We start from the raw sequence: 22,360 nt of genomic DNA on the forward strand, positions 1-22,360 counted from the left end.
GCCCGGCCCGCAGCAGGCAGTGGCCGGCCCGCAGCAGCCGGTGGCCGGCCCGCAGCAGCCGGTGGCCGGCCCGGAGCCGTTCCCCGGCCCCCGCTGAGTCAGGGGTGACTCATTCCCAGCCGGGCTGCGGGCGCAGAGAGTGTGTTGGCAATTGGCTGCCGGCGCGGCGCGGGATGTAGGAGGCTGCGTTCGCGCTCCTGCAGCAGCCGCTCCGCGCTGCCTCCCCCGAGCGCTCCGAGCCCGCCCGGCCCTCAGCCCCGGGGGACGCGGGCTCTGCATGGCCCCGGCTCCGCTCCTGACCGGCATCTGCGCTGAAGATGGATGACTTGGCTCTCCTTGACCTGTTGGAGTGTCCCGTGTGCTTTGAAAAGCTCGACGCCACGGCGAAGGTGCTGCCGTGCCAGCACACGTTCTGCAAGCCGTGCCTGCAGAGGATCCTGAAATCCCAGAAGGAGCTCCGGTGCCCCGAGTGCAGGACCCTCGTGCTGGGCAGCATCGAGCAGCTGCCCTCCAACCTGCTCCTCATTCGCCTCCTGGATGGAGTCAGGTGCGGCCAAAACGTCCCCAGGTTCGGCTCGATGCAGAGGTCGGGGGTCCTGTCCTCCCCCGCGTCCCTCAGGAGGGTCCCCAGGGGGCTGCAGCTGCACCAGCACCGGCTGGCCACCAACCCCCGGCTCCACATGGAAGGGGTAAGCAGCTTCTTGGTTCTTTCTTCTGCCCAGGGCATTCAAAGGTCCCTGCTGTGCGCCCAGAGCCAGGAACCTTCTCTGATAGCAGCGCTGCGGAGTGTTCGAACCGAGACTGAGTGTTTTGTTTGCGAATTTGGCTGCTGTGTTGATGTGATATTTGACTGTTTCGAGCCCACCATAGCAGAAATTGACTCCCAGGCTGAGGCAGAGCCAGCCTGCCCTTCTCCTTACAAAAACTTCCCAGAGTTTTCAGATGCTTCCTGGCTTTTGAGGGCATTTCAGGTGCTTGGACTTTCGGGCAATACACTGCTTTGGACTGATAGCAATTAAGTCAGTAATTGCAGAGCTGTAACTGTTAGTGGTGCAGAAGGTATTTCAGTAGCTGCGCCTCAGTTTCCCCGCACTGGAATAGAAGGGGGGTGCCCAGTGATGCTGCTCCTTCCAAAGTTCTTGGGGGTTCTCTAGTTAAAAATATTAAATTTTATTCACTTACAACTGTACCTAGGGACGATTTACTGGGCTAATTTTAAAATTCTAAGTTATTTCCATATTTTTCTTGAATAATGAGAAGATGGTGTTAGACCTGTTAAAAGAGCTTGGCTGAGATGGAATTTAGGGTAGAGACTTGTGGATTGACCTTTCCCACACGTCTCTAAAACCTTTTAATAGCACTCCAAAGGTTGGCTGGAGGAGCTGGTGGGTCCCAGAGTCTGGTCAGAGCACGGCACAGGTGCTCTGCTGCGTCCTGTGGCTGTGAGCTGGCACAGGTATCCCAGGGCATCTCTGCGGTGCTGATGAGGGATCTGGATGGATCCCACACCAAAGCCCAAAGCCCTCAGAAGCTGCTCTCCCTGGTGTTTCTGCCGTGCAGGCTGAGCCCGAGGCAGTGTCCCCTCCCGGGAGCGCTGCCTGGCACAGGGACAGGGACAGGGACAGGGACAGGGACAGGGACAGGGACAGGGCTGGGGGCACTGGGTGACCCTGCCCAGCCCAGAGCATCCCCTGGCTGCAGCACAGGGCATCAGGGGCCAGGAGCAGAGTGCAGCAGCTCCTTGGGCTGCTTGTGCTCCCTGCTCAGGGCCCTGCCCTGTCCTTGCTGGGAGCCCCCGGCTCTCCAGGGCAGCTGCAGGAGCTGCTGGAGCCGTGTCTGCAAGGGACAGGCCACCAACAGTGACAGGTTCCAGTCCCTGCCATCCCGGGCAGAGTTCCAGCTGACAAGGAGAAGGTTGTAGTTCTTCCTACTGGGCTCTCCTGGCCCTGGATAAAAGAGCACAAATACACTTGTCTGGTTTTCTTCCCTCTCACTCATTTCTTATTTCTTTAACTGGTTCTCAGGACAGGTGGGAACTTGCTCCTGGTGTGAAATGGCAACATCCATCCATCCATAGTTTTTGCAAAAGCTTTTAAGACCGACTTAAGACCAAACTCCTGGGAATCAGCAGAGTCAGTGAGCACCAGGGGAGAAGTGGCTGTGGCTGGCTCCCTGGCACTGGGATAGCCCTCTGAGCTCCTGTGCCTCTCTGGGAAGGGATATAAAACACATTACATCTGAGACTTAATTAGTTACTTAATTGTAAAACACTTTGGAATTCTCTGCTGCAAGGTGAAGAATGCAACCTATTAGTCACATTTTGGTTTTAGTGGTTTTAAATGCCTGCATTCAGGACCAGAGGTTACTTTGGGTGCTCCAGTGGGATGTTAATGGATTTGGAACCTCCCCTGAGCTGGCACTCGGTGACAGCAGCGTGTCACCCAACACAGCAGGGACACATCTGAAAGTGCCTGTGCACTTTCAAAGATGAGACTGTGATGAGGGTGACTTGTCATCTCCCTGCCCCATGGATGCTTGAGTTCCACGGTCACCTGCAGCAGTCTGGGTAAGCAGAGATCCCCGGGTGTTTGTGAAGCTCAGAGCAGGTTCTTTTTGTCAGGAATCACAGTGAGAGCAGCTGCCCTGCAGTGCTGCTCACCCTGCCACAGCTCTGCCCTGGGCACTCAGAATTGCAGTGTCCTTGTGCTGCTGCAGAGGAAGGTCCCCAAAAACAGACTGCCCCAATCTGCAGGGGCTGCTAATGACCCCAGTGCTATCCACCACCTTGTGCTGCAAAGCAAACACCATGACGTGCCTCCCACAGCTCTGCAGCCAGAGCCAGCACCCAGCCAGGATAGGGGCCAGCATTTGGTTTTACCAAGGCTGCTCTATAAATAAACTTCCTTTACTTCCTGGAGCTGAGAACATCACAAGCTGGATCAAAGTTTCTCTCTCAGCAGAGATGTTTCCTTGCCAGCTCTTTGCTCTTCATGCTCATGAGCCTCCATGAAGGCAAAAAATAAAATCAATCCCTCATCACCCAGCAAGCCAAGAGCTCGTCTCATTCTGAGCAGGAGGAGCAAGAGGCCCCCACGGAGCTGCTGGATTAGCACAAATACAACGCTTGGTTTGTGGTCAGGAATTTCCCAGAGCCAGCTGTTAAAAAACAGGGAATTTTCTAATTACAGCCCATCCCAAGCGATTTATTTGCTGGCATTTAAATCCCTTTTGAATCCACTTCCTACGAGCTAACGTGGTGTGGGCACGTGCTGGGTTTGTGCACATGGGCCCGTGTGAGCACGGCCTGGCTGTGCCAGCCCTGAGCCCCCCAGCCCCTGCACTGCCCACGGCTGCTCCTGGCACCTCAGCCAGGCCTGCACGTCTTGAGCACCAGCGCAGAGAGGACGAGGCTTTGGATTTTCAGAATCTCCACATAATAAACTGTCTGGGATTGAAGAATAAAAGGACTTGCTGGGAGGTGTATGCGTAAATAAGCCACGCTGAAGCCTTTGAACTCTAAGGAGCCGCCCCTGGCATGTGCCAGGTGTGGTTACAGCTTGTGCTGAGCTCCTCCTCACCTGGCTGCAGCCCCAGGTGAGCAAGCAGACCGTGTGTGCTGAGGTGTGCACAAACCTCCCACGTCTCTTCAGGGGGTAGGATGGCCCAGGTGCACCCTGCACAAAACTCCATCCAGGCCCTGAACAGATACTCGGGTGCTGAACTTTGTCATGCAACAAACATGGGACAGGGAGCCAGAGGAGAAAAGTTCCCGGTGTGACAGCTTGCCTTGGGAAAACACGGGCCACGCAGATTTAACTGTGACTTGGGCTATTTTCTGTTCGCATGAACTGAGTGCTCAACACCCCCCTCCAGCATTTCATGGGAGATAGACAGATAACACCTCTATTGGGATAAAAATACTCTGCACTCCAACGTCCCACCTTCACACGGACGTCTATAGATAGTGCCTGCGTCTTGGTATTTTCTCCTCCCCCAGAATCATCTCCAGCTCCTCTCTGCATTTGACAGACAGGACTTGGATTGCTGGAGCTTCTTGAAGTCTTCTTCAGAGCAGGCTCCATGTTTGCCCCTGGCAGAGCAAGAGAGTTTCCTGGCCCCCTCACTGAGCCAGCCCCTTCCCCACCCTCCCGAGCCCCAGCAGCTCCTGGGCAGTCACAGCAATGGCCCCAACACACCCCAACACGTGTGCCCCGTGCCCTGGAGCTGGCCAAGAGCTGTGGGGATGTCACACACCCGTGGGTGCTGGGCTCTGCCTGGGGCAGTGCTGCTGGCTCCTGTCCCACCAGAGCATCCTCTCAGCCCACAGCTGCTGGTGCCACAGGCCCCTCAGCTGGACATGGAGATGCTTCATTTGGCTGCAGGATTCTGTGTGGTCTTAGGGCCCGTCTGGAAGGAAGGATTTGTCCCAAATCTCCTCCACTGCCGTGTCCCATCAGGGTTCATCTCATTCTGAGAGAATGAGGAGCTGCTCCCACAGTGCTGGTGGCACCTTGTGCCAGGCATTGCTGTGTTTTCTCCCTGTGTGTGTAGTTTTAGCACTTTCATCCACTACAAAGGGAGTGAGGTCAGCACAGGCTGATGCACAACACACACCCCAAAAGCTGTGTGAGCAACAGAGGCAGCACGGGGCACTCCTGGGTGGTACCTCGGGCAGTGGGAAGCCCAGAGACCTCCACAGCCAACAGCAGGAGCCAGTTTCCCTGGTTTTACAAAATTAGGTACCAAGCTGCAAACACATAAAAGTGTTTTAATTTGTTTCCAAGGCAATGAGTCAGGCTCAGATGGAGAGTCAGGAATAGCACAGCAGGGCTCCTCTGCCAGCTCACCTGCACAGTGCCGTGGTCAGCCAGGAGCCTCAGGGTCTGAGCCCCTCCTGTCCCATTTTCCCCACTGTCCCTGTGGCCATGGAGCTGCTCGCTGGCCCTGCTGTCCCTGCAGAGGGAGGGTGGGGAGGAGGCACAGCGCCAGGGCTGGGGGCAGTGGGTGCCCTGGGAGAGGGGAGAGCTCTCCCTGCTGCCAGCACCAGCTTTAGAGGGGCCACGGGCAGAGGTGGCCACATTGCCAGGGCTGGAGCACTGGCTGAGGAGCCACGGCAGCACTCCCTTTCCCGGCACAGGGAGGGCACGGAACCAGCAGGGAGAGGGCCCAGGAGCAGCAGCAGGATGCAGTTTCCTCCCTGCACAGTAAACAGCCTCTTCTGAGAGCGGTGCTGCTGAGGCAGAGCATCATGACTGGGCACGCCGAGGGCTGACACAGTTTGTTTTCCGTGCAGCTTAAAGCCATGACACACAACTTAACCACTGCCCGGGACTGCTGACAGCAGCACAGACTCATCTGATAGAGAGCAGCCAGCCAAGAGGCGTGAGAGGCTTTCCTGCAGACCCTGCAGCCTGAGCTCGCTGGGACCCGGCCCCAGCACGGCCCTGCCCTGTCCTCCCTTTCCTCTCCCCCTGTCCTGCTCTCCTGTGCCCCTGCAGCCCTGCCAGCAGCAAAGCCACACTCAGCTCCAGCCCTGGGCTCCCCTCCTGCTCAGCTGAATGTGCCCCGTGTTTCACACAGCAAAGTGAAGCCTGATCCAGCTGTGTCCCCCTGTGTCCCCCTGGGGCAGCCCCAGCACTCCAGGGATTCCTCTGGGGCTGGGGGCTGGCACTCAGCATCTGCCATCCTCTCCATCAGAGAGGCTGCTCCGGGTTTTCTTTAATCATTTCCCCCGTTTTCCATGTCACCTTTGCACTCCACAGCCAGGCCAGGTTCAGGGTGACAGGAGCCTCGATGCCGTGGTACCCCAGGGCTGTGAGGGAGCAGAGAGGGTCAGTGCCCTTCACCAGCAGCTGCAGCCATGCAGATGGAGCAGCACAAAACCAGCTAAACCCACACAATTCACACCTCCAGCATCTCCCCGTGGTGGCCAGTTGGCTCGGGAGCAGGTGGCCACCAGCATTAGCCGTGGCCAGTGCTGGCCTCCCGTTTAGGCAGGCCCAGGAGGGAATGGGGCAGCTCCAGGGCTGGGGTGAGCAGGAGGGACTGGCTTTGTTCTCCCTGCTGCACACTGTCTACCTGTGCTTGGAAGACAGGAACAATCCTCCTCAGGGAAGAAATAATTCAGTAACCACCCAACTGTCTGAATCCTCAGAATGTAATTATGTGAAGAGATTGAAATGACAAGTTCACTTTTGAAGGTTTTGTTCTCTGTGACAAGGCTGAAGTTATCTCCTCTGCCGAAATGCAGAAAAACAGAATTGTAATGGCAATTAATTTACATTCAAATAGCTCTTTTCATCCACCTGGATCCTGCAGAGCCCTGAACTGTGCTAGCTGAGCACACAAGTGAGTGATGGGGCTCATTCATGCCATGGAGACATGGGCAGCTGTGGCAGATGTTGGAGGCAGCTCTCAGTGAGCAGAAGGGATGGAGATGTTATAGATCATGTCTATAAAAACCGGCGTGTGCACATCCTTGGGTATCCGTGTGTGGATAATCCCAGCTCCACGTGCCCAGTTAAGGCAGAGCTCAGCAGGAGCAGGGCCTGGGCTGTGCCCTCACATCTGCCCTGGAGTCACTGGCTGCCCCAGGGCGAGGCATTCACCCTGCTCTCTGCTGTCCTGTCTCCTGCACGAGGTCCTTGGCGTGGTTTTAAAGGGAGTTGCCTGGGACAAGGTTTGGGGACATTCCCAGCTTCCATCAAGAGCCTGTCCTCTTCCCTGTGCTCCTGGCTCTGCTCCCAGTGATCCCTCCGCAGCCAGCACCACGGGCTGCTTCTCCTCCTTTGTGTGAATCCCCGTGCTCCAAGTAGGGTCCTTCAGGAGTTACAACCTGCTCATTTCAGGTAGTCAGAGTGCATTTCTCTGCTGGGAAGAGACGCCCCAAATTGCTTCCTCACACACACATACGTATTTTTAATCTTTGTTTTGTGCGGAGGGAGACTCAGAGGCATTGGATGTCTGCCCAGCTCAACTGATGCCAAATGCCAAAAATAGTGAAAAAAATCAAATCTTTTCTCTCTTATTGGCCTCAAATCCACCGAGAACGGGGACAAGGAGCTGAAGTGCATCTGCCATGACCATCCCTGCTGGCAGAGTGGCCAAGGAGAGAAAAGCATCTCCCCCAGAGATGGTGCTGCTGCACGGGGGTTCTGCTGCACGCCCGGCCTTACCTGCTGCCTCCTCTCCCCAGGGCTCTCCCACACTCTCTCCAGGCACTCCCATGGCCAGGGGCACCTGGGCTCAGCCTTTCTGAGAGCCTGGAGCAGCTCCTGGGTCTCACTCAGGCATGATGGAGGAGAAAACAGAGGAGAAAATCAGGAAAAAGTGAGGCAGCATCGAAAAAAGTAACAGGCATCCCCAAAATGGATTTCTTCGCTGTGGTTTCTCTCTCTCTGGTGCTGGGCAGCAATACTGTACACAAACTTCTAGCAGCCTTGTGTTTTTCCCAAAGCTGCTCCCAGTATTTTCTCAGCAGGGTGTTCAGACAGATGCCACGATGTGCAACACTAGGCTGAACATTTGCTGCCACTACCACCCTGATAAAACAAAACGCTGCTTTGGATGAGCCGAAAGCAGCTGGACGTGCTAACGGGAGAAGACTCTCAAACCACAGCAGGTCCTCCTGCCCCTGCCAGGACCACGTTCTGTCCTGGCAGAGAGAGCTTCTCCCTCTGCCCTCAGCCCTCCAGGCGCTCCTCGGCTTTATCGCAGCTTAATTAGCACCTAGTTTCTGCCTTTGCAATTAACCTACTTTGAATAAATAAAACAGGTCCCTTGCACAGGATCTGGGACACCCAGGAGTGGGCAGGAACCAGCCCAAACTGAGACAGGGCTCAGAGCAGCTCAGAGCTGCAGCCACAGGAGAGGAGTGGAGAGGCTCTGACCTCCCACCCACGGGGGCTCTGCTGCCCCACCGCGGCTCCAGCCCCGTGGGTGCCACAGGGAGGTCCAGCTGTTCTCTCCTGCACCCTAAAACATGTCAAAAAACAGGGACTCGGCATGTCTTTCTGAAATCTCCAGCTTGCAGCTGTATTTTGTGATGGGCCTGTACAGTAAAAACAACATTAGTTGCTCTCTGTGGGTAGGAAAAGGCTTAGTTGATGTCCTAAATAAAGTTGGGAAATCAATGGGACATTTTTGGCTCAGTATCTGAGAAGCCAAAACAAAATTTCATTTAAAAAATTTAAAATATCAAAACCTACAGACTTAGGAAAAAGCTGGCTTGGGTTGGGAGATTTGAAAGAGCAGCAAAGTGTGAGGAAAGGTTAAACAGGAGGGGAAGAGCTGAAGGTTGTGAGTGTGGTTAGAGGAAGAAAGAGCCCACTCATCCAGCCATCCATACATCCAGGTGGAGGGATGTGTTCAGCCAGACCCAGCACCACAAACACACCAGTCCCACCCGGGGTTCGGGTATTTCTCCCACTCTGCCCTGCTGCTTCATCCCTTTGCCTGCTGGAGAAAGGATATCCCAGACTCTCAGCACTCTGTTCCTTGCCCTGTTCCCAGTTAGCACCAGGTATGCATTTCATTTCTGAGTTTCTCTTCTTTTTAATACATTTCCATAACTCATTCACGCTGCCTTTAATGTTCTGCTGTATCCTGCTGTTCCCTCACATCCCAGACGTGGCTGCTCCTCCTTCCCAAGCCCTGTTCTCACACTCTGTGAAAGCCCCGTTTGTTTTCTGGTTGCTCCTGAGGCAGTCCGAGGTCTGAGCTGCTCCTGTTTGTGTGACAGCAGCCAGCGGTCCCCCGTGGCTCTGCCGAGAGCTGCTGTCCTGTTCTGTGCCCTCTCCTGCTGTCCTCACACATCCCGGTGTGTTTGCAGGGAGTCTCCGTGGCCCCTGGGGTGCTGGTGGGGAGCAGCACTGGCCCCAGCCTCCCTCTCCCGTTTCCTTTCTCCCAGCGAGGTGCTGTGGGTGTCACTGAGCCAAGCACATGTGTTTACTGGGAGCACAAATTAAGAGAGAGAATGACTTAATTAGAACTAAACATTAAACTAATTGCTTCCCATTTCAAAAGCTTTGAAGTAAAAGCCGTACACGAAATTTTTCTCTTCTTGGTTCCTTCTCCCTACCAGGCACCAGGGTTTGGGGATGCTGGAAGATGCCTTGTTTCCAAAAACATTCCAATATCCATGGGAAATTTGATCTTTTCCACACTTCTGGAAACTAACACTGAGATTCTCACTCCCACCCTCCTGACCCCTGAAAAGTCAGAGAGAGGCAGAGAGGCAGGGAGCTCTGCAGGAGTCCTGCCCGAGCCCTGGGCACAGGCACAGCTGGGTCTGGGGCCGTGCACAGTAAAAGGGGGAAATGTGGAATGTGTCACAGAAGTCTCCTGTGAGATGAGTGGGAGGGGGTGGCCCTGGCTCGCAGGAGCTGCAGGGCACAGTGCTCACCGTGCCACAGCAGCTGGCAGCCTCCAAAGAGGGGAGAAGGACAGGGCAGAGCCCAGGCAGGGAGAGTGAACATTCCCTGTCCCTGGGCACTTCTGCTCCAAGCTGCTCCAGGCTCTGGGGCCAGGGACAATCCCAACTTCCCAACTCCCCAGCATGGAGCTGTGCCACCAGCTGAGGCCAGGAATGGAGCTCAGCATTTGGGGTATCCCCCCAAGGTGTAGGGCCACTCTGTGCCCAGGAGCCCTCGCTGAGGGAGGGCACAGCCCACACAGAGCTCTGCTCCAGGCTGGGCCCAGCACAGCAGCTTGGGGGAACTTGGGCATTTCATCAGTGAGAGCCAAGATCACAACATCCCTGCATCTCTTCTGGGTTGGGCATATCTCTGCTATGTCACGTTACACTGCAACAATGATAACATTTATCATCCCATAACCCAGGAAAGGGCTGAAATAAACTCACAGCCACATGTGTTAAAGCAGTGATAGAGCCATGGGAGCACAGAACCTGCGCTCACCTTGCTCTGCTGCATTCTCCTGGCAGGTGACAGCCACCAGCTTGGCTGGATGATGGCTGTGACCTCCAGTCCTTCTGAAATAGAAATACCTGGGTCATTAAAATGGATTTTGTCTTGGAGGAGCCCTTATAGCAGGCAATAAGAACCCTTGGGAAGACTAGTTTAAGGCCTTAACTGTTTCTTAATATTCTTAAACAAGTCCAGCCTGCTTTTCATCTTGATACAAACTTAGCATAAGTATTTGGGAGCTTGTCTTCATTAGTAAAACCCATCAAGGAAGGATGTGGGTAGTTAATCCTAATAAATGCATGCTTAAGCCTTAGACTTCTGCATTTTTTTCTCATTAATTGTGAGCACTTTTGGGGACCTCTGTCTGTGTGGGACAAACTGCAGGGGCTGTTTCTCATCCCCCAGGTGCCACGAGCCAGGGCCCTGTACACCTACCGTGGGCACAACCCCGGGGAGCTGCGCTTCAACAAGGGCGACACGATCGTGCTGCTGCGGCAGCTGGATGAGAACTGGTACCTGGGAGAGCTCAACGGCAGCAGCGGCGTGTTCCCGGCCAGCTCCGTGCAGGTGATCAAACACCTGCCCCTGCCCCGCCCCCTCTTCAGCCTGGACCTGCGCGGCCGGGACAGGGGGGACAGCAAGGAGCTGACCCTCCAAAAGGTACGGGACAGGGGGGACAGCAAGGAGCTGACCCTCCAAAAGGTACGGGACAGGGGGGACAGCAAGGACACCCTGACCTCTAAAGGGTACGGGACAGGGGGGACAGCAAGGACATCCTGACCTCTAAAGGGTACGGGACAGGGGGGACAGCAAGGAGCTGACCCTCCAAAGGGTACGGGACAGGGGGGACAGCAAGGACACCCTGACCTCTAAAGGGTACGGGACAGGGGGGACAGCAAGGACATCCTGACCTACAAAGGGTACGGGACAGGGGGGACAGCAAGGACATCCTGACCTACAAAGGGTACAGGACACGGGGAGCACAGGGACATCCTGACCTTACAAAGGGTATGGGATAGGGCAGGGCATGGGGACATCCTGACCTTACAAATGGTACAGGACAGGGCAGGGCATGGGGACATCCTGACCCTCCAGAAGGCACCACCCGCAGCCCCGGGTGTCTGAGCCACTCCCCAGCTCCTCGGGAGCACCTCTGGGTGTCTGAGGGTCCCGCAGCCCCCTGAGCCCCTGCTGCCAGCATTAACCCTCCCTGCACCGGCCCCCTGGGCACACAGGGTGACAAGGAGCACCCGCAGAGGGACGCGGGTGGCCGGCACCAGCTCAGCATGTCACAGGTGATGTTCCGGGCTCCAGAGACCTTCCAGCCACCCTGGCAGAACTCTGCCAGCACTGGTCTAGACATTAATTGTGTTGTGCAGTTTAGCCTGAGATGCAGGCTGTAAATGGCACCAGTTCCTAGAAATAAAATTAATACTTGCAATGCCCGTAATTACACCAAGCTCTGCTTTGTGGCTGTTTTATAGAAGGACACAAGCAAAACATCTTATTTGAAGCTCTAATACATTTTTTTAAATGTCTTTTCATTTAATGAAATCATTTTAGCTTCAGTAATGACTTATTCAAGTCTGGCATTAACAGACACAAGTTAGTTAAGGGACACATACAGCCACCAAGAAATTAGAAATTAATTCTAGAGAAGGCAAAGGTAGGGCTACTGTGGGAGACATAGGGCTCTTCCAGCCCTGACTCGCAGTTTGTGCCCCATTTTATGATATCTTCTGGGATTTAGATAGGCAGAAAAATGTTTCCAGTTTGCTCAAATGCAGAAATACAGGATGGCCATGGCACATCTGTACCTACACACACAGTGTGGGCTTTAAACCTTATTTTGGAGAGGGAAAATGAGAGAACCATCCCTGCTGTAAAATGACAATATCTGGGAGCCACCCGTACCTCTCCTGCCATGTCTCCCTCTCCATTCCAGGCATCGAGCACATTGCCTCCCACGAGTGGGTGAGATTCTCCAAGTTTTGCAATTCATTAATGTCAACAGTAAATCATGATTAATTCCTCTGGCACCCGTGGTGGTGAAGAACACTGTCACCACATGCCCTTTGCCACTAACACCCTGCTCAGCAGTTTCCAAGAAGTACTGTGTGAACGCTGCCCGTATGCAAACTCGGGCCTGCCTCTCCCTCATTAACCCCGATCCCAACAAGCCAGGATGTTTTCAAGGGAAGCAGCATCGAGCCACGAGTGTTCAAGCTGACAGAGATGGAACTGGGTGGGTCTAACCCTGCTGGGAGTGCCACCATCAGTGAGCCCGTGCCATACCCTCAGCTGCAGCGCTTGGCTGTCCTGCTGCGGGATGCCCCCACGTGTGCCAGCACAGGCAGGGACACAGGAGTCGAAACACCCCTTCTAACGCAGAGTCAGAGTTATTAATTACAGCTCTCCCAGCACCTCTGCCAGCTAAAGCTGTGGACAAGGAATATCTCGGGGGGAGCATTCATTAACCCCTCAGCAGCCCCTTGTCTTAGCACAAGTTTTTCAAACCAATTTTAATTTCGCTGTCAGCTTTGAGTGGAGAATTTTACACCCCGAGTTTGTCACTGACGACAGAGGAGGGAAATGACAGACCCCGAGATTTTAAAGATAACCTGCAATCTTTACAGGTTAAAGCAGCTCTGCTGCCCGATGGGACCGGGGAGCAGGGCAGTGCCAGGGGTAACCTCTGGAATCCATCGGTCTCCTGTTGTCTCTTCCAGCCCAGCAGCCCCGCGCAGCAGCTCCTGCAGGCCACCAAGAGCCACGTGTCCCCGCAGGCCAGGCCCGCGGTCCCCAAGGGGCCCGAGGTCCCCAAGGTGCCCGAGGCCCGGCGCAAGAGCCTGCGGCAGTTCTCCATCACCACGGCCCTGAACACGCTGAACCGCATGGTGCACGCCGAGCGCCCGGCGCTGCACATCAGCTCCCCCGTGCTCATCAGCTCCAGCAACCCCAGCGTGCCCACCCAGAGCAGCGACAGGGCCGAGCTGCCCTGCGGGAGCCCGCTCCAGGTAAGGAGGGCCACCTCGGCACCGCCCCCGGCACGGCCCCGGGGCACGGGGAGCCTGCCCTGGGGCAGCCACACACACCGAGCCTCGGGAATTATCCGCTCCGGGCAGAGGAGCCTCACTCCTTCTTCCCACGCTGCCTAAAGGTCTGAGCACAGAGTCCTCACAGAGAGCTGATACGGGAGGAAAAGGGGGAGTTTATGTTTCTGTGACATCTTTCATAGTGAAGACTGCTCCAGCCCTTTTCAGAGCAGTCAGCCGTCCCCTGCAGTTCGTGGCCAGGCAGAAACACCTGGCCCTTTGTACCGATCACCAGCCTGCAGAGAGCAGGACGGCATCCTGCCTTACAAGGGGAAATGAAATCCTACAGGAGCTCCATAATTCAATTGAAACTGGATCATGTCTCACACCCCCAAAGGGATCTTACCCAAAATCTCGGTGTGAACTACTGCCGACAGCAGAAACAAGAGAGGGGACGTGTCAGGGTTTGGCCTTAGGAGGGTTGGAAATTGCTTGCTTCCGAACAGCAGGGATGCTCCCAGAGGTTCGCAGAGCAATCTGCCGTTTCTGGGACAGGATGCAGCTCTCCTTTCCGTCTCTGGCTTTGGGCTGCAGTGGCTGGGCTGCAGATCCCTTCCCAAGGGGTTTCAGTGCTGAGATCCCCTCCCGAGCCCAGCCGGGCTGGCCGGGGCCAGGACAGCCAAGGCTGCGGCTGCAGGAGCCGCCTGCCCCGGCACCGGGGAGCTCCCGGCCCATCAAAGGGAACAAGGGCCGGCCCCGGCGCTCCTCCCCGGCTCCCGCTTCCCCTCGGGTGCCAAGCCGGCCTCAGGCGGAGCCAGAACCAGTTTGAGGGCTGCCGTGGCCGTGTCTGTGCATGTGCCTCTTGTGCAAGGGCTGCGGTGAGGGCAGCGGGGCACCCACGCCTCTCTCCCCGCCTGGAATCCCGGCCCCGGCGGTCCCCGGAGTCGCTGTGTCCCCGGAGTCGCTGTGTCCCCGGAGTCGCTGTGTCCCCAGAGTCCAGTCCCCGAGCTGCTGCTGAGCCCTGCAGCCTCAGAGGGGAGCTGACAACCCCCGGCTGCCCCAGCCCCGGCTCTGCTGGGCAGAAAAGGATGGGATGGATGGCCGGGAGCTGCCGCCGCCCGGGTTTCCCTCCCCTCGGCGACTCTCCCAGTGGGACTTTGCTGTGTCAGCGGCGCTGGGGGTCACGGTGGTGACACACCTGGAAGGGAGATGGAGTGAGAGAAGGATTTCGGGAGAGGCAGGGTATTAAATCTTTGTACTTGAAAGGGTTTGCAAGGGCCTCGCAGGGGACCAGCAGAATAGAATACTCAAATCAGTTCTACGTGACTCGAAAATATTCCTTTCAATCTTTTTTCCCCGCTGCATGTTGCAAATGCAAAGGCAGCTTTGAGGATGCTCTAAATGATGGTTGCTCCCAGGAACAGGGGAGCACAGAGATGAAAAAAATGGAGCTTTTCACCCAGAAGAGGACATTTCAACACAGTTCCGTCAGGAAAACCAGCAAAAGGCTGTTCTTTTGTTCCAATGAAGAAAAAAGAAAGTCCAAATGCCCAAATTTCAAGCATTTTGATTATGGTAATTAAGAAAACAGAACTATAATTTCCAGTCAACTTTATGAGCACCTGGTCCAGTCCTGCCTGGACTAGAAAAGGAGGAAGGCAGAGAAGGTTTGAAGCTGACCTGCCACTCCAGGTCTGAGACAGAGGCTGGAATTGCTGGGGTGTTTTAATTAATTTAATTTACTGGAGAGCACCAGAGCAGGTGAGTCACCTTTCTTTTTTCGCAGGTCCTTGCCAAGCCAGTGCTCCAGCTCCGCATTACAGACATGACCACTAGAAATTAGATTTGAAATGAACACGAGATTAAAGCCCCAGCTTGCATCATCCGCGATCCTGCGGTGCTTGCTGGAGAGCACAGCTGCCGCAGAGCCACATCCCAGCTGTCCCGGGCCGCTGCTGCCAGCACAGCGGGGACAGCGGGGACAGCGGGGACAGCGGGGACAGCCCGGCAGCCTGAGCAGGGCCGGCTCCGCACGGAAGGAGCCGCTGCTGGCGGCTGCTCAGCCCGGAGCGATCCTCGCTGCAGGAGCGGCAGCTCGGCTGGAGCATCCCCAGGTGCCGGGCTGCCTCTGCCGTCCTCCCGAGCACATGGGGCACCCCACGAGTGTCCCTGAGCCCCGGGCTGCCAGCACCACACAGAGCCATCGGGGCAAAGGCAGGGGCCAAGGGGACAAGTCAGAGAGTGCCCAGCTGGCACAGACACACAGGTTTGGCAGCTGGGACCCTGCAGAGCCCAGCGAGGACAAGGGACACAAAAGCGAGGTCAGAAGAGCAGGAACCCCCCGCAGGGTCCTGGTCATGGCTGGATGCTCAGCAGACACCGGGCACAGCCACAGACCTGTCTCAGAGCCCCTGGACGGGGGACAGAGCCCAGCTGAGGGATGAGGAGGGACAGGAGTGGGGACAGCCCAGCACGCTGCTGGTGGCCTCACTGGCACTGCAGGGACAAGGAGTCACCCTCTGGCCCCGACAGGCAGCGACTCTGGCACAGCTTAAGGCACAGTTACCTCAGCAGCAGGAACGGGGCAGCAGCTCCTCCCTGGAACCCCAGAGACCCCTCTGAGAGCACAGAGGGGACATCAGGGTGGCTGGTCCCACTCTGCAGGTGAAAAATGACAGTGGGGAAAGGACCAGGGGGGATCGGCCACAGGATCTCGGTGATCCTGGAGGTCTTTTCCAGCCTGAATGATTCTGTCATTCTGAGTTTTCCTCTTGCTGTCTGGTCTTTTTCTAAGTCAAATGCTCCAGACTCTATTTTCTGAAATGTCTTTGATGTTTTTTTGAAGAGGGGGTGAAGCCAGACAAATGTTAGCTGAAAGAAGCTGACAACCAGATTAATATTTTCTTTCCTTTGCTTCCTTTCTCCTGTAGGTCAGCGCCTCTTACTACCCCTCGCCAGGACCCCTGGGGCCGCCAGCAGCCATTGTCACCCTGCCCCACCTGCAGCAGCACGGGCCAGCTTACCTGTACGTGAGGAAACGGGAATGCTTTGGGGTCAGGGTGGGATTTCCTGCAGCCTCACCACGAGCTCGCTCCTGCCAGGCAGGAGGTGCAGACAGGCCAGAGCACAGCCTGCACCCAAATGCTGATCCATGTAGGAATGTAGCTGGTCTGAGCAGGGGCTGGCAGAGGCCCGATAGCACAGCTGAGTGCATCTTCCTGCCTCGCTGTTATCTATGGAGAAACAGCTCTGCCTGTTCACCAACCATACATTTTATTAATTTTTGATGTGTAAAGAAACCAATTACTCCTTAAGTGCCTCTAGTTATTTATCCTGAAACCTTCATGGCCACTGGTGGTTTGAACAATCCAATTTCTGAACACTTTCACAGAGTTAAAATTTGCAGATAACACCCTGGGATGATTACATCAAGGTAAGATTCACCACCCTGGCATTTTGTAAAGCATGTGAAATAACAACAGCACCACAGCACACTGTTTACACAGCACTCAGCACCCCTGGTGCAGAGCCAGGCTGTGGGAATGCTGGTGCCCAGGAGCAGCATCCACAGCTCAGCACTGTGTTGGGATCCACACACCATCATCAGTCAGCCCAGGCTCCAGCACACACTGAATCCAAAGGACAAGAGATCTTCCAGGAGCTAAAAATAATTTGCAGAGGGATGGTGGCGAGCATCCCACAGGTGCCTGGTTTGCACAGATGCAGTGTCAGACCAGCACCTGCACAGCCTCCCCTTGGGGTGGCTCCTGAGCAGCCTCGAGCTGCTGCAGGGTGGGAGTGCCCTGAGCCCACCTGGGCTGTGCCACACCCCGAGGGAGCAGCCCCTCACACGGGGCCCAGCAGGTCAAACCTTCAGGAGCTTGTGCTGACCGACAGTGAGAGAGAAACCCTTCTGAAAGTTCTGGGGTGGCCCCTGACTACCCAGTCTGTTGTTTCTGGTCTGTAAAATCACCTGAAAATTGCTGTGTTGGGCTGTAACTCGTTGCTTCTTGAAGTAGATCACATTCCCCTTGGAAAAAAACAACAGTGCAATTAAATGTGTTACACTGGAGACAAAATCAAGTTCCTTAGGGAACAGATAGGGAAAAGTTTTGGAAAATACACAATTTTCTTTTGCTGTTGTTCCGCTGTGTGCTCCCATGTGGGTCAGTGAGAAGAACAAAGCTCCAGCCCTTGGTCCCAATCCCAGAGTCCCAAGAGAGAGGTCTAGGGGGGATTTCAGGCTAATTTCTAGTCTGATTTCCTCACTGTTGTGGAGTGGAGCCGTGTGCCTCCCCCTGTCTCCTGCTCTGCCCACGTCATTGTCCACGGCCTCCAGTGACAGCCACCCCAGCCCTCGTGTCCCAGCCAAGGAGAAGGAGGCAGGCAGGAGTGGCGCTCCTCCCTGGGCCTCCAACACCTCCTGGTGACGCTCCAGGCAGCAGGTCCGAGGCCTCTGGTTTCAAAGGCAGAATTGCCTGATGCTATCTTAAGCACGGCACCGTAACTGTGCTCTTTCAAGAGCTTTGCCTTAGGACAGGTACTTGTCAGGCCCTGATCCGTGCTTCTGATGGAGCACTCACTGTGTGAGGTGCAGAGCAGCAGCTTCCTCCTGCCCAGCCTTTGTCACCCTGGGCTGGCACTTCTGGGACAGCGAGCATCCTGCTGAGCTGCTTTGTTCTCCATTCCTGCTGGCTCTTATCCCCTTGGCCCGAGGGAACAGGCTGTTTGTCCCCTGCAAGTTCTCTCCACGAACGGCAGCACCCAAACGCAGCACCGGCTGAAGAGGGTCGGGGCAAACAGCAGCAGCATCACCACCAGCAGCAGCATCCCCGGCAGAGCGCAGCCCCGCAGCCCCGGCCGGCCCCAGCTCTCCTCCCCTCATGCCCTCTCTCCCCAGGTGCGTGGCTCTCCACTCCTACGCCGCTCACGGACCGGACGAGCTGGAGCTGCAGAAGGGAGAAGGGGTCCGTGTTTTCGGCAAGGACCAGGACGGGTGGCTGCGCGGCATGTCCCTCGTCACCGGCAGAGTCGGCCTCTTCCCCGGCAACTACGTCGCTCCCCTCTTCAGGTCTGGGATTTCTTACGTGGAACAAAACCGTGGGGAGGGAAGGGGGTAACAGATAGAACTCGGGGTCTCCTCGTTTCCGGAGTACCCACCAAGGCGTCCCCCATCAGAGCTGCCCGCGGCCGGGGTCTCTCCCCAGGCGGGACGGCACCCGGCAGCTCTCGCCCTTCTTTTCCAACAGGAAATCCAGCCTCTCCGACTCGAAGATGCCTTCCCTGTACACCTCGTGGACGCTGTCCACCGCCTCGCTGTCCTCCCAGGGGAGCGTGTCCGAGGCCGGCCCGAGGCAGAGCCGCGCCCTGCGGCCGCTGCTGCTGCCCGTGCCCGTCCCTGTCCCCGGCAGGAGCCGCGGCCGCGGCAGCTCCAGGAGGAGTGAGTGCTCGGGGGGCTCGGGGGGAGCTCAGGGACACATCCCCAAACCCCCCAGCTCCTGCGGGCTGTGCTCCGCGCCGCTGCTCGGCCCCGAGCCGGGCTGCTCTGGGAATTCCGGGGGGTTTGGCTCAGCGTGGCAAAGTTCCGTGCAGGGCTTTGTGCAGAGCTCGGTGGTTATATTCTTTCCAAGCAGCTGCAAGGTGTGTCCTCATCCCGTACGCACTGGTTTGTAATACTCTCCCAGGGGTATGTGGGGCCGGAGTGTGTGTTCCCAGCTCTGCGCTGAGCTGCTCCTGGAGGCAGCGGGGCCGTGGCAGCGGCCACCAGCAGCGGTTTTACCCCTGCAATGGGTGCGCAGGGCTGGGCACGGGGTGGTCCCCGGGGGCTACAGCCCCACGGTGTCCTGTCAACAGGGCTGTTGGCGCGGGGCCGTAACCACTGCTCACTCCGCGCATTCTGGGCTCCTGATTAAATTCCCTTCCGTGGGCCTTGCTCCCCAGACGGCTCCCTGCAGAGGCCAGGACAGGCGGGGACCCCCGTGCAGATCACCGGCTCCCTCAGGCGTCCCTCGGCTGCGGGGCGGCCTCAGCACTTCCAGATTTACCCGCACGGCAGCTCCCCGCCGCACAGCATCCCTCCCGGCGCCGGCACGGACGAGGCAACCCGGCCAAACTTCTCCTATGAGGCTTCGCCAGCGCTGCTGGTCAGGGGAGGGGAGAGCCGAAGCCCCTCCGTGTGCAGCTCGGTGATCCTGGACGCCAAAGACCCGCCGCTGAAGAGCGAAGCGGCCCCAAAGCCGCCCGCGTCAGCCCCGCCGTCCATCCTGGTGAAACCAGAGACCTCCCGCAACAGCGCCGAGAAGGTACAGCCAGAACCCCCGAGCATCCCCTTGGAACCAGCATGTCAGCCAAAATAACCAGGGCCAAACCCCCCGGGGCTTCGCTCCGTCCCCTCCAGCTTTTGTTCCAGCAGAGATCGCTGGGATTGACACGTGCATTACAAAATCCGGCATTTGTGCTGCTGACGCGGCCGTTCAGATTAAGCCCTGAAGAAAGGCAGGACGCTGCAGGGGCTCTGTCCCTGTCACCAAGTCCAGTCACGAGCAAATCTCGAGACTTTTCTGAGGTCATAAATTGTAGAAGAATCTGTGAGTTTGGGAGCGACAGAGCTACTGTCAGGCAGAGCTTTGCAGAACTCCCCCATCTCCCTCGTGTCACTTGGGCTGAGCCATCTGGAAGGGGAATTTCTTTCCCTTCTGGCAGCCAGAGAGAAATTTCTTAAAGGTAAAATCATTCCAGTGAAAATTCTAGAAATTTGCCCTAGTGACAGCTTCTCCTTCCCAGAGTACCCGAGGATGTGCCCAACTCGCTCCCCAAAAGTCAAGCTCAGAGCTCCCGGGTATCTCAGCATCAGCTAGGAGAGAGCTCCTGGCGCTGTGCTCCTCCCGCTCCCGGAACAGCTCTGCCTGGTCCCCGGAGCTGCCAGCGCCGCTGTGCTGCCCCTGGGGCTCTCTGCCACCCGCCATCACCTGCACGTCCCCCTGGGCTCCTCCGCAGGCGCCCGCAGCCCCTCAGCGCATCTCCCCGGGAGCAGTGGGGAGGGCGGCCGGGGTCTGCTCTTCCCCCCTGACTCTGACCCCTTCTCGCTGCAGCAAGTGAAGACGGTGAGGTTCCAGAACCACAGCCCGCCGCCGCCCAAGCGGCACAGCCTGCAGCCCTCGCCGAGGCTGTCCCGCAGCAGGACGGAGCCCGAGGGCTCGGGGCTCCCCGAGCTGCTGGTGCTGTACTCGCCGCGCCTGGGCTCCAGCCCGCTGCACCCGCGCCGGGCGCTGCACCCCAAGGCGCTGTCGCTGGACCTGTCGGGGCAGCTGACCTTCCCCATCAAGAAGAGCTACAGCAGCATCTCTGCGAACTGAGCGGGTAACCCGCGGCCGCCTTCCTCCCCGCTCCTGCTCCTCTCGCTCCGTCCTCCCCCGCCGCCGGCCCCGCACCGCTGGCACCCCGGGGACCTGCCCGGGGCCTGCAGAGAGCTGTGCGGACCTCCGAGGGACCGAGCCGTGCCCGGGGCTGCTCCAGCACGGGAGGTGTGCCGGGCTCTGCGGCCTCCACAGAACTGACCTGCCCGGGTCGCTGCTGCACTGCGCCGCAGCAGCGGCGGCACGGGAGGAAAGCGTGCGGGTATCAGCAGGACTTACACTTCGTTTGGATCTCCTCGGGGCCGCAGAAAAGCCCACAGAGATCAAACGCTGGCTCGTCACCTGCCTGTCTCAGGATAAAGAAACCATAAATCAGAATCAGTCAGCTCCTGGCTGATGGTTCGCGCTGCCTTTGAGGGGAGGGGGTAATTCAGATTTTTTGTTAGGGTGCTTGCTTGCTTGCTTTTCTCATTGGTTTTAGCCCAGGAATTTTAACACAGAAGTCTAAAAGGTGATTTGGAGGGCAAAGAGCCAATGGAAAGGGCTTTGCCATCACTGCAGTCGCCCAGGCTCCGCAGTGAGGGCACTGAATCTCCCTTCTCCTCATTGCTTGTTTTCCTCTGATCACCTGTCAGCTACCTCCTGCCCATGAGCTCCTTCCAGCCCCTTCCCACCACCCACCCACTCAGATGTGGCTGTTGTAAATATCTTAAGTGGAATTCATGGGTTTCAGATGCATGAAACATTGTCTGTGTAACAGAAAGCAAAGTCAGATTTTACCATGCTCCAGACCCCGCTCTGCCCCAGCAGCACCAGCTCCGGCTTCCAGCTTGCCCCGAGCACTCTGCTGTGAATGCCAGGGAAGCCAGCAGAGCTGTGCTGCCTCCCAGCTGTGCCTGCTCTCCAGCAAACCTCTGCACAACAGATTTTGGTCTCTGACAGGCAGAGCTGTGCTCCCTCCAAAACTGCCCTGACATCCCACCTTGGTTACCTGCACAGAGACCCAGGGAAGGAACTCCACTGCTCAGTGGAGACTCTCCCTGGCACAGCCCCGGAAAAGGACGTTTTTTCCTAAAACCACACCAAAGGAATGGGTAATTCACTACACCACAGCCCCTGGACCTTCCCTCTCCCAGACTTTCTGTTTGTGGAGCAGGAAGGCCGGGTCTGCCTGTGGGGATTTTCAGTGGCACAGCAAGCTCCAAGGCACAGATCTGTTCTCACTCTGTGCCCTGTCAGTATTGCAGCTCCTGCAGGAACACCCTGACAAGCTGAAAGCCAGGTGTAAAAAACATGGCACAGCCATGTTCTGTGCCCAGGTGTAAAAGGTGGCAGCAGCTGCAGAAATGAGGGCGAGTCCAACTCAGCGATAGCACCTCAGAGTCAGCTGAGTGCCTCGGCAGAGACGTGCTGCTTCTGTGCTCAGGACTGCTGTGATCCTGCCAGAGCTGAAGCAGAAAGCAGCTGGCCCTGTCAGAGACACACCCACATATCCCAGCACATTTAGAAAAGAGCAGAATTGCACTCACTCCATCAGCCCCTCTCTCCCTCTGGGAACTATGAATGCAAACGCTGGCTCCAAAACGTTTTAGTTGGAAACACCAGAGCAGCCTGGGACTGTGTAAAATCACACATTTATCATTCTTAGGGGGTTTACTCATTGCCCAACAGTCAGTGTAGTTAATTTGTGAAACGGTGTGCTTGAAGTGTAATCACAGCTCAAGACTTCAGGTTTTTTGTCATACTCTTCAGTATCTGTCCCATTTTAAAAGTAACATTTCCAAATATCCATGAAGTCAGTGTTTAGAACCCCGAACTGTCCATGAAGCGATGAGGACTTGCCAGCAAAGCCCATGGGAGCTCCACGGGCTGATCCCTTTGTTTGTGTTCCCAATGGGAAGCAGTGATGGATCCAAGACTACCTGGGGAACGCACCAGGGACCCCCAGTGCCAGGCTGAGGAGGACTGGAAGGGTAATGAAGGGGGAAAAAGATCTGTTTACAGCAAAGTTAAAGCCAAAACAGATCTTAAAGGCAGAAGGGGT

At 56.7% G+C, this 22,360-nt stretch overlaps 1 protein-coding gene and 1 long non-coding RNA gene across 2 annotated transcripts; one reads left to right on the plus strand and one right to left on the minus strand.

Annotated features, from left to right (window-relative positions):
- Window positions 1-293: 293 nt before the first annotated feature.
- LOC136367660 (E3 ubiquitin-protein ligase SH3RF2-like) lies at window positions 294-20,376 on the plus strand. The gene is made up of 8 exons (XM_066329458.1): window positions 294-689; window positions 10,332-10,586; window positions 12,656-12,943; window positions 15,892-15,986; window positions 17,862-18,032; window positions 18,211-18,401; window positions 18,902-19,263; window positions 20,053-20,376. Exons 1-8 carry the CDS (start codon window positions 318-320, stop codon window positions 20,314-20,316), a joined length of 1,998 nt encoding a protein of 665 aa, XP_066185555.1. The 5' UTR covers window positions 294-317; the 3' UTR covers window positions 20,317-20,376.
- LOC136367661 (uncharacterized) lies at window positions 8,797-16,093 on the minus strand. The gene is made up of 3 exons (XR_010744715.1): window positions 15,985-16,093; window positions 9,918-9,991; window positions 8,797-8,949 (listed from the first exon to the last, which is right to left on the minus strand). It is a non-coding gene; the product is annotated as an uncharacterized lncRNA (long non-coding RNA).
- Window positions 20,377-22,360: the final 1,984 nt, after the last annotated feature.

The sequence above is a fragment of the Sylvia atricapilla genome, chromosome 14 (assembly GCF_009819655.1).
Source record: "Sylvia atricapilla isolate bSylAtr1 chromosome 14, bSylAtr1.pri, whole genome shotgun sequence".
In the NCBI taxonomy this organism is placed as follows: domain Eukaryota; kingdom Metazoa; phylum Chordata; class Aves; order Passeriformes; family Sylviidae; genus Sylvia; species Sylvia atricapilla.

Excerpts from the sequence above, each read along its gene's own strand:
- LOC136367660 (XM_066329458.1), top strand. The coding sequence starts at position 318 with ATGGATGACTTGGCTCTCCTTGACCTGTTGGAGTGTCCCGTGTGCTTT. Across the intron at positions 690-10,331 it reads CCCGGCTCCACATGGAAGGG|GTGCCACGAGCCAGGGCCCT; the intron begins GTAAGCAGCTTC and ends CTCATCCCCCAG. Across the intron at positions 10,587-12,655 it reads AGGAGCTGACCCTCCAAAAG|CCCAGCAGCCCCGCGCAGCA; the intron begins GTACGGGACAGG and ends TGTCTCTTCCAG.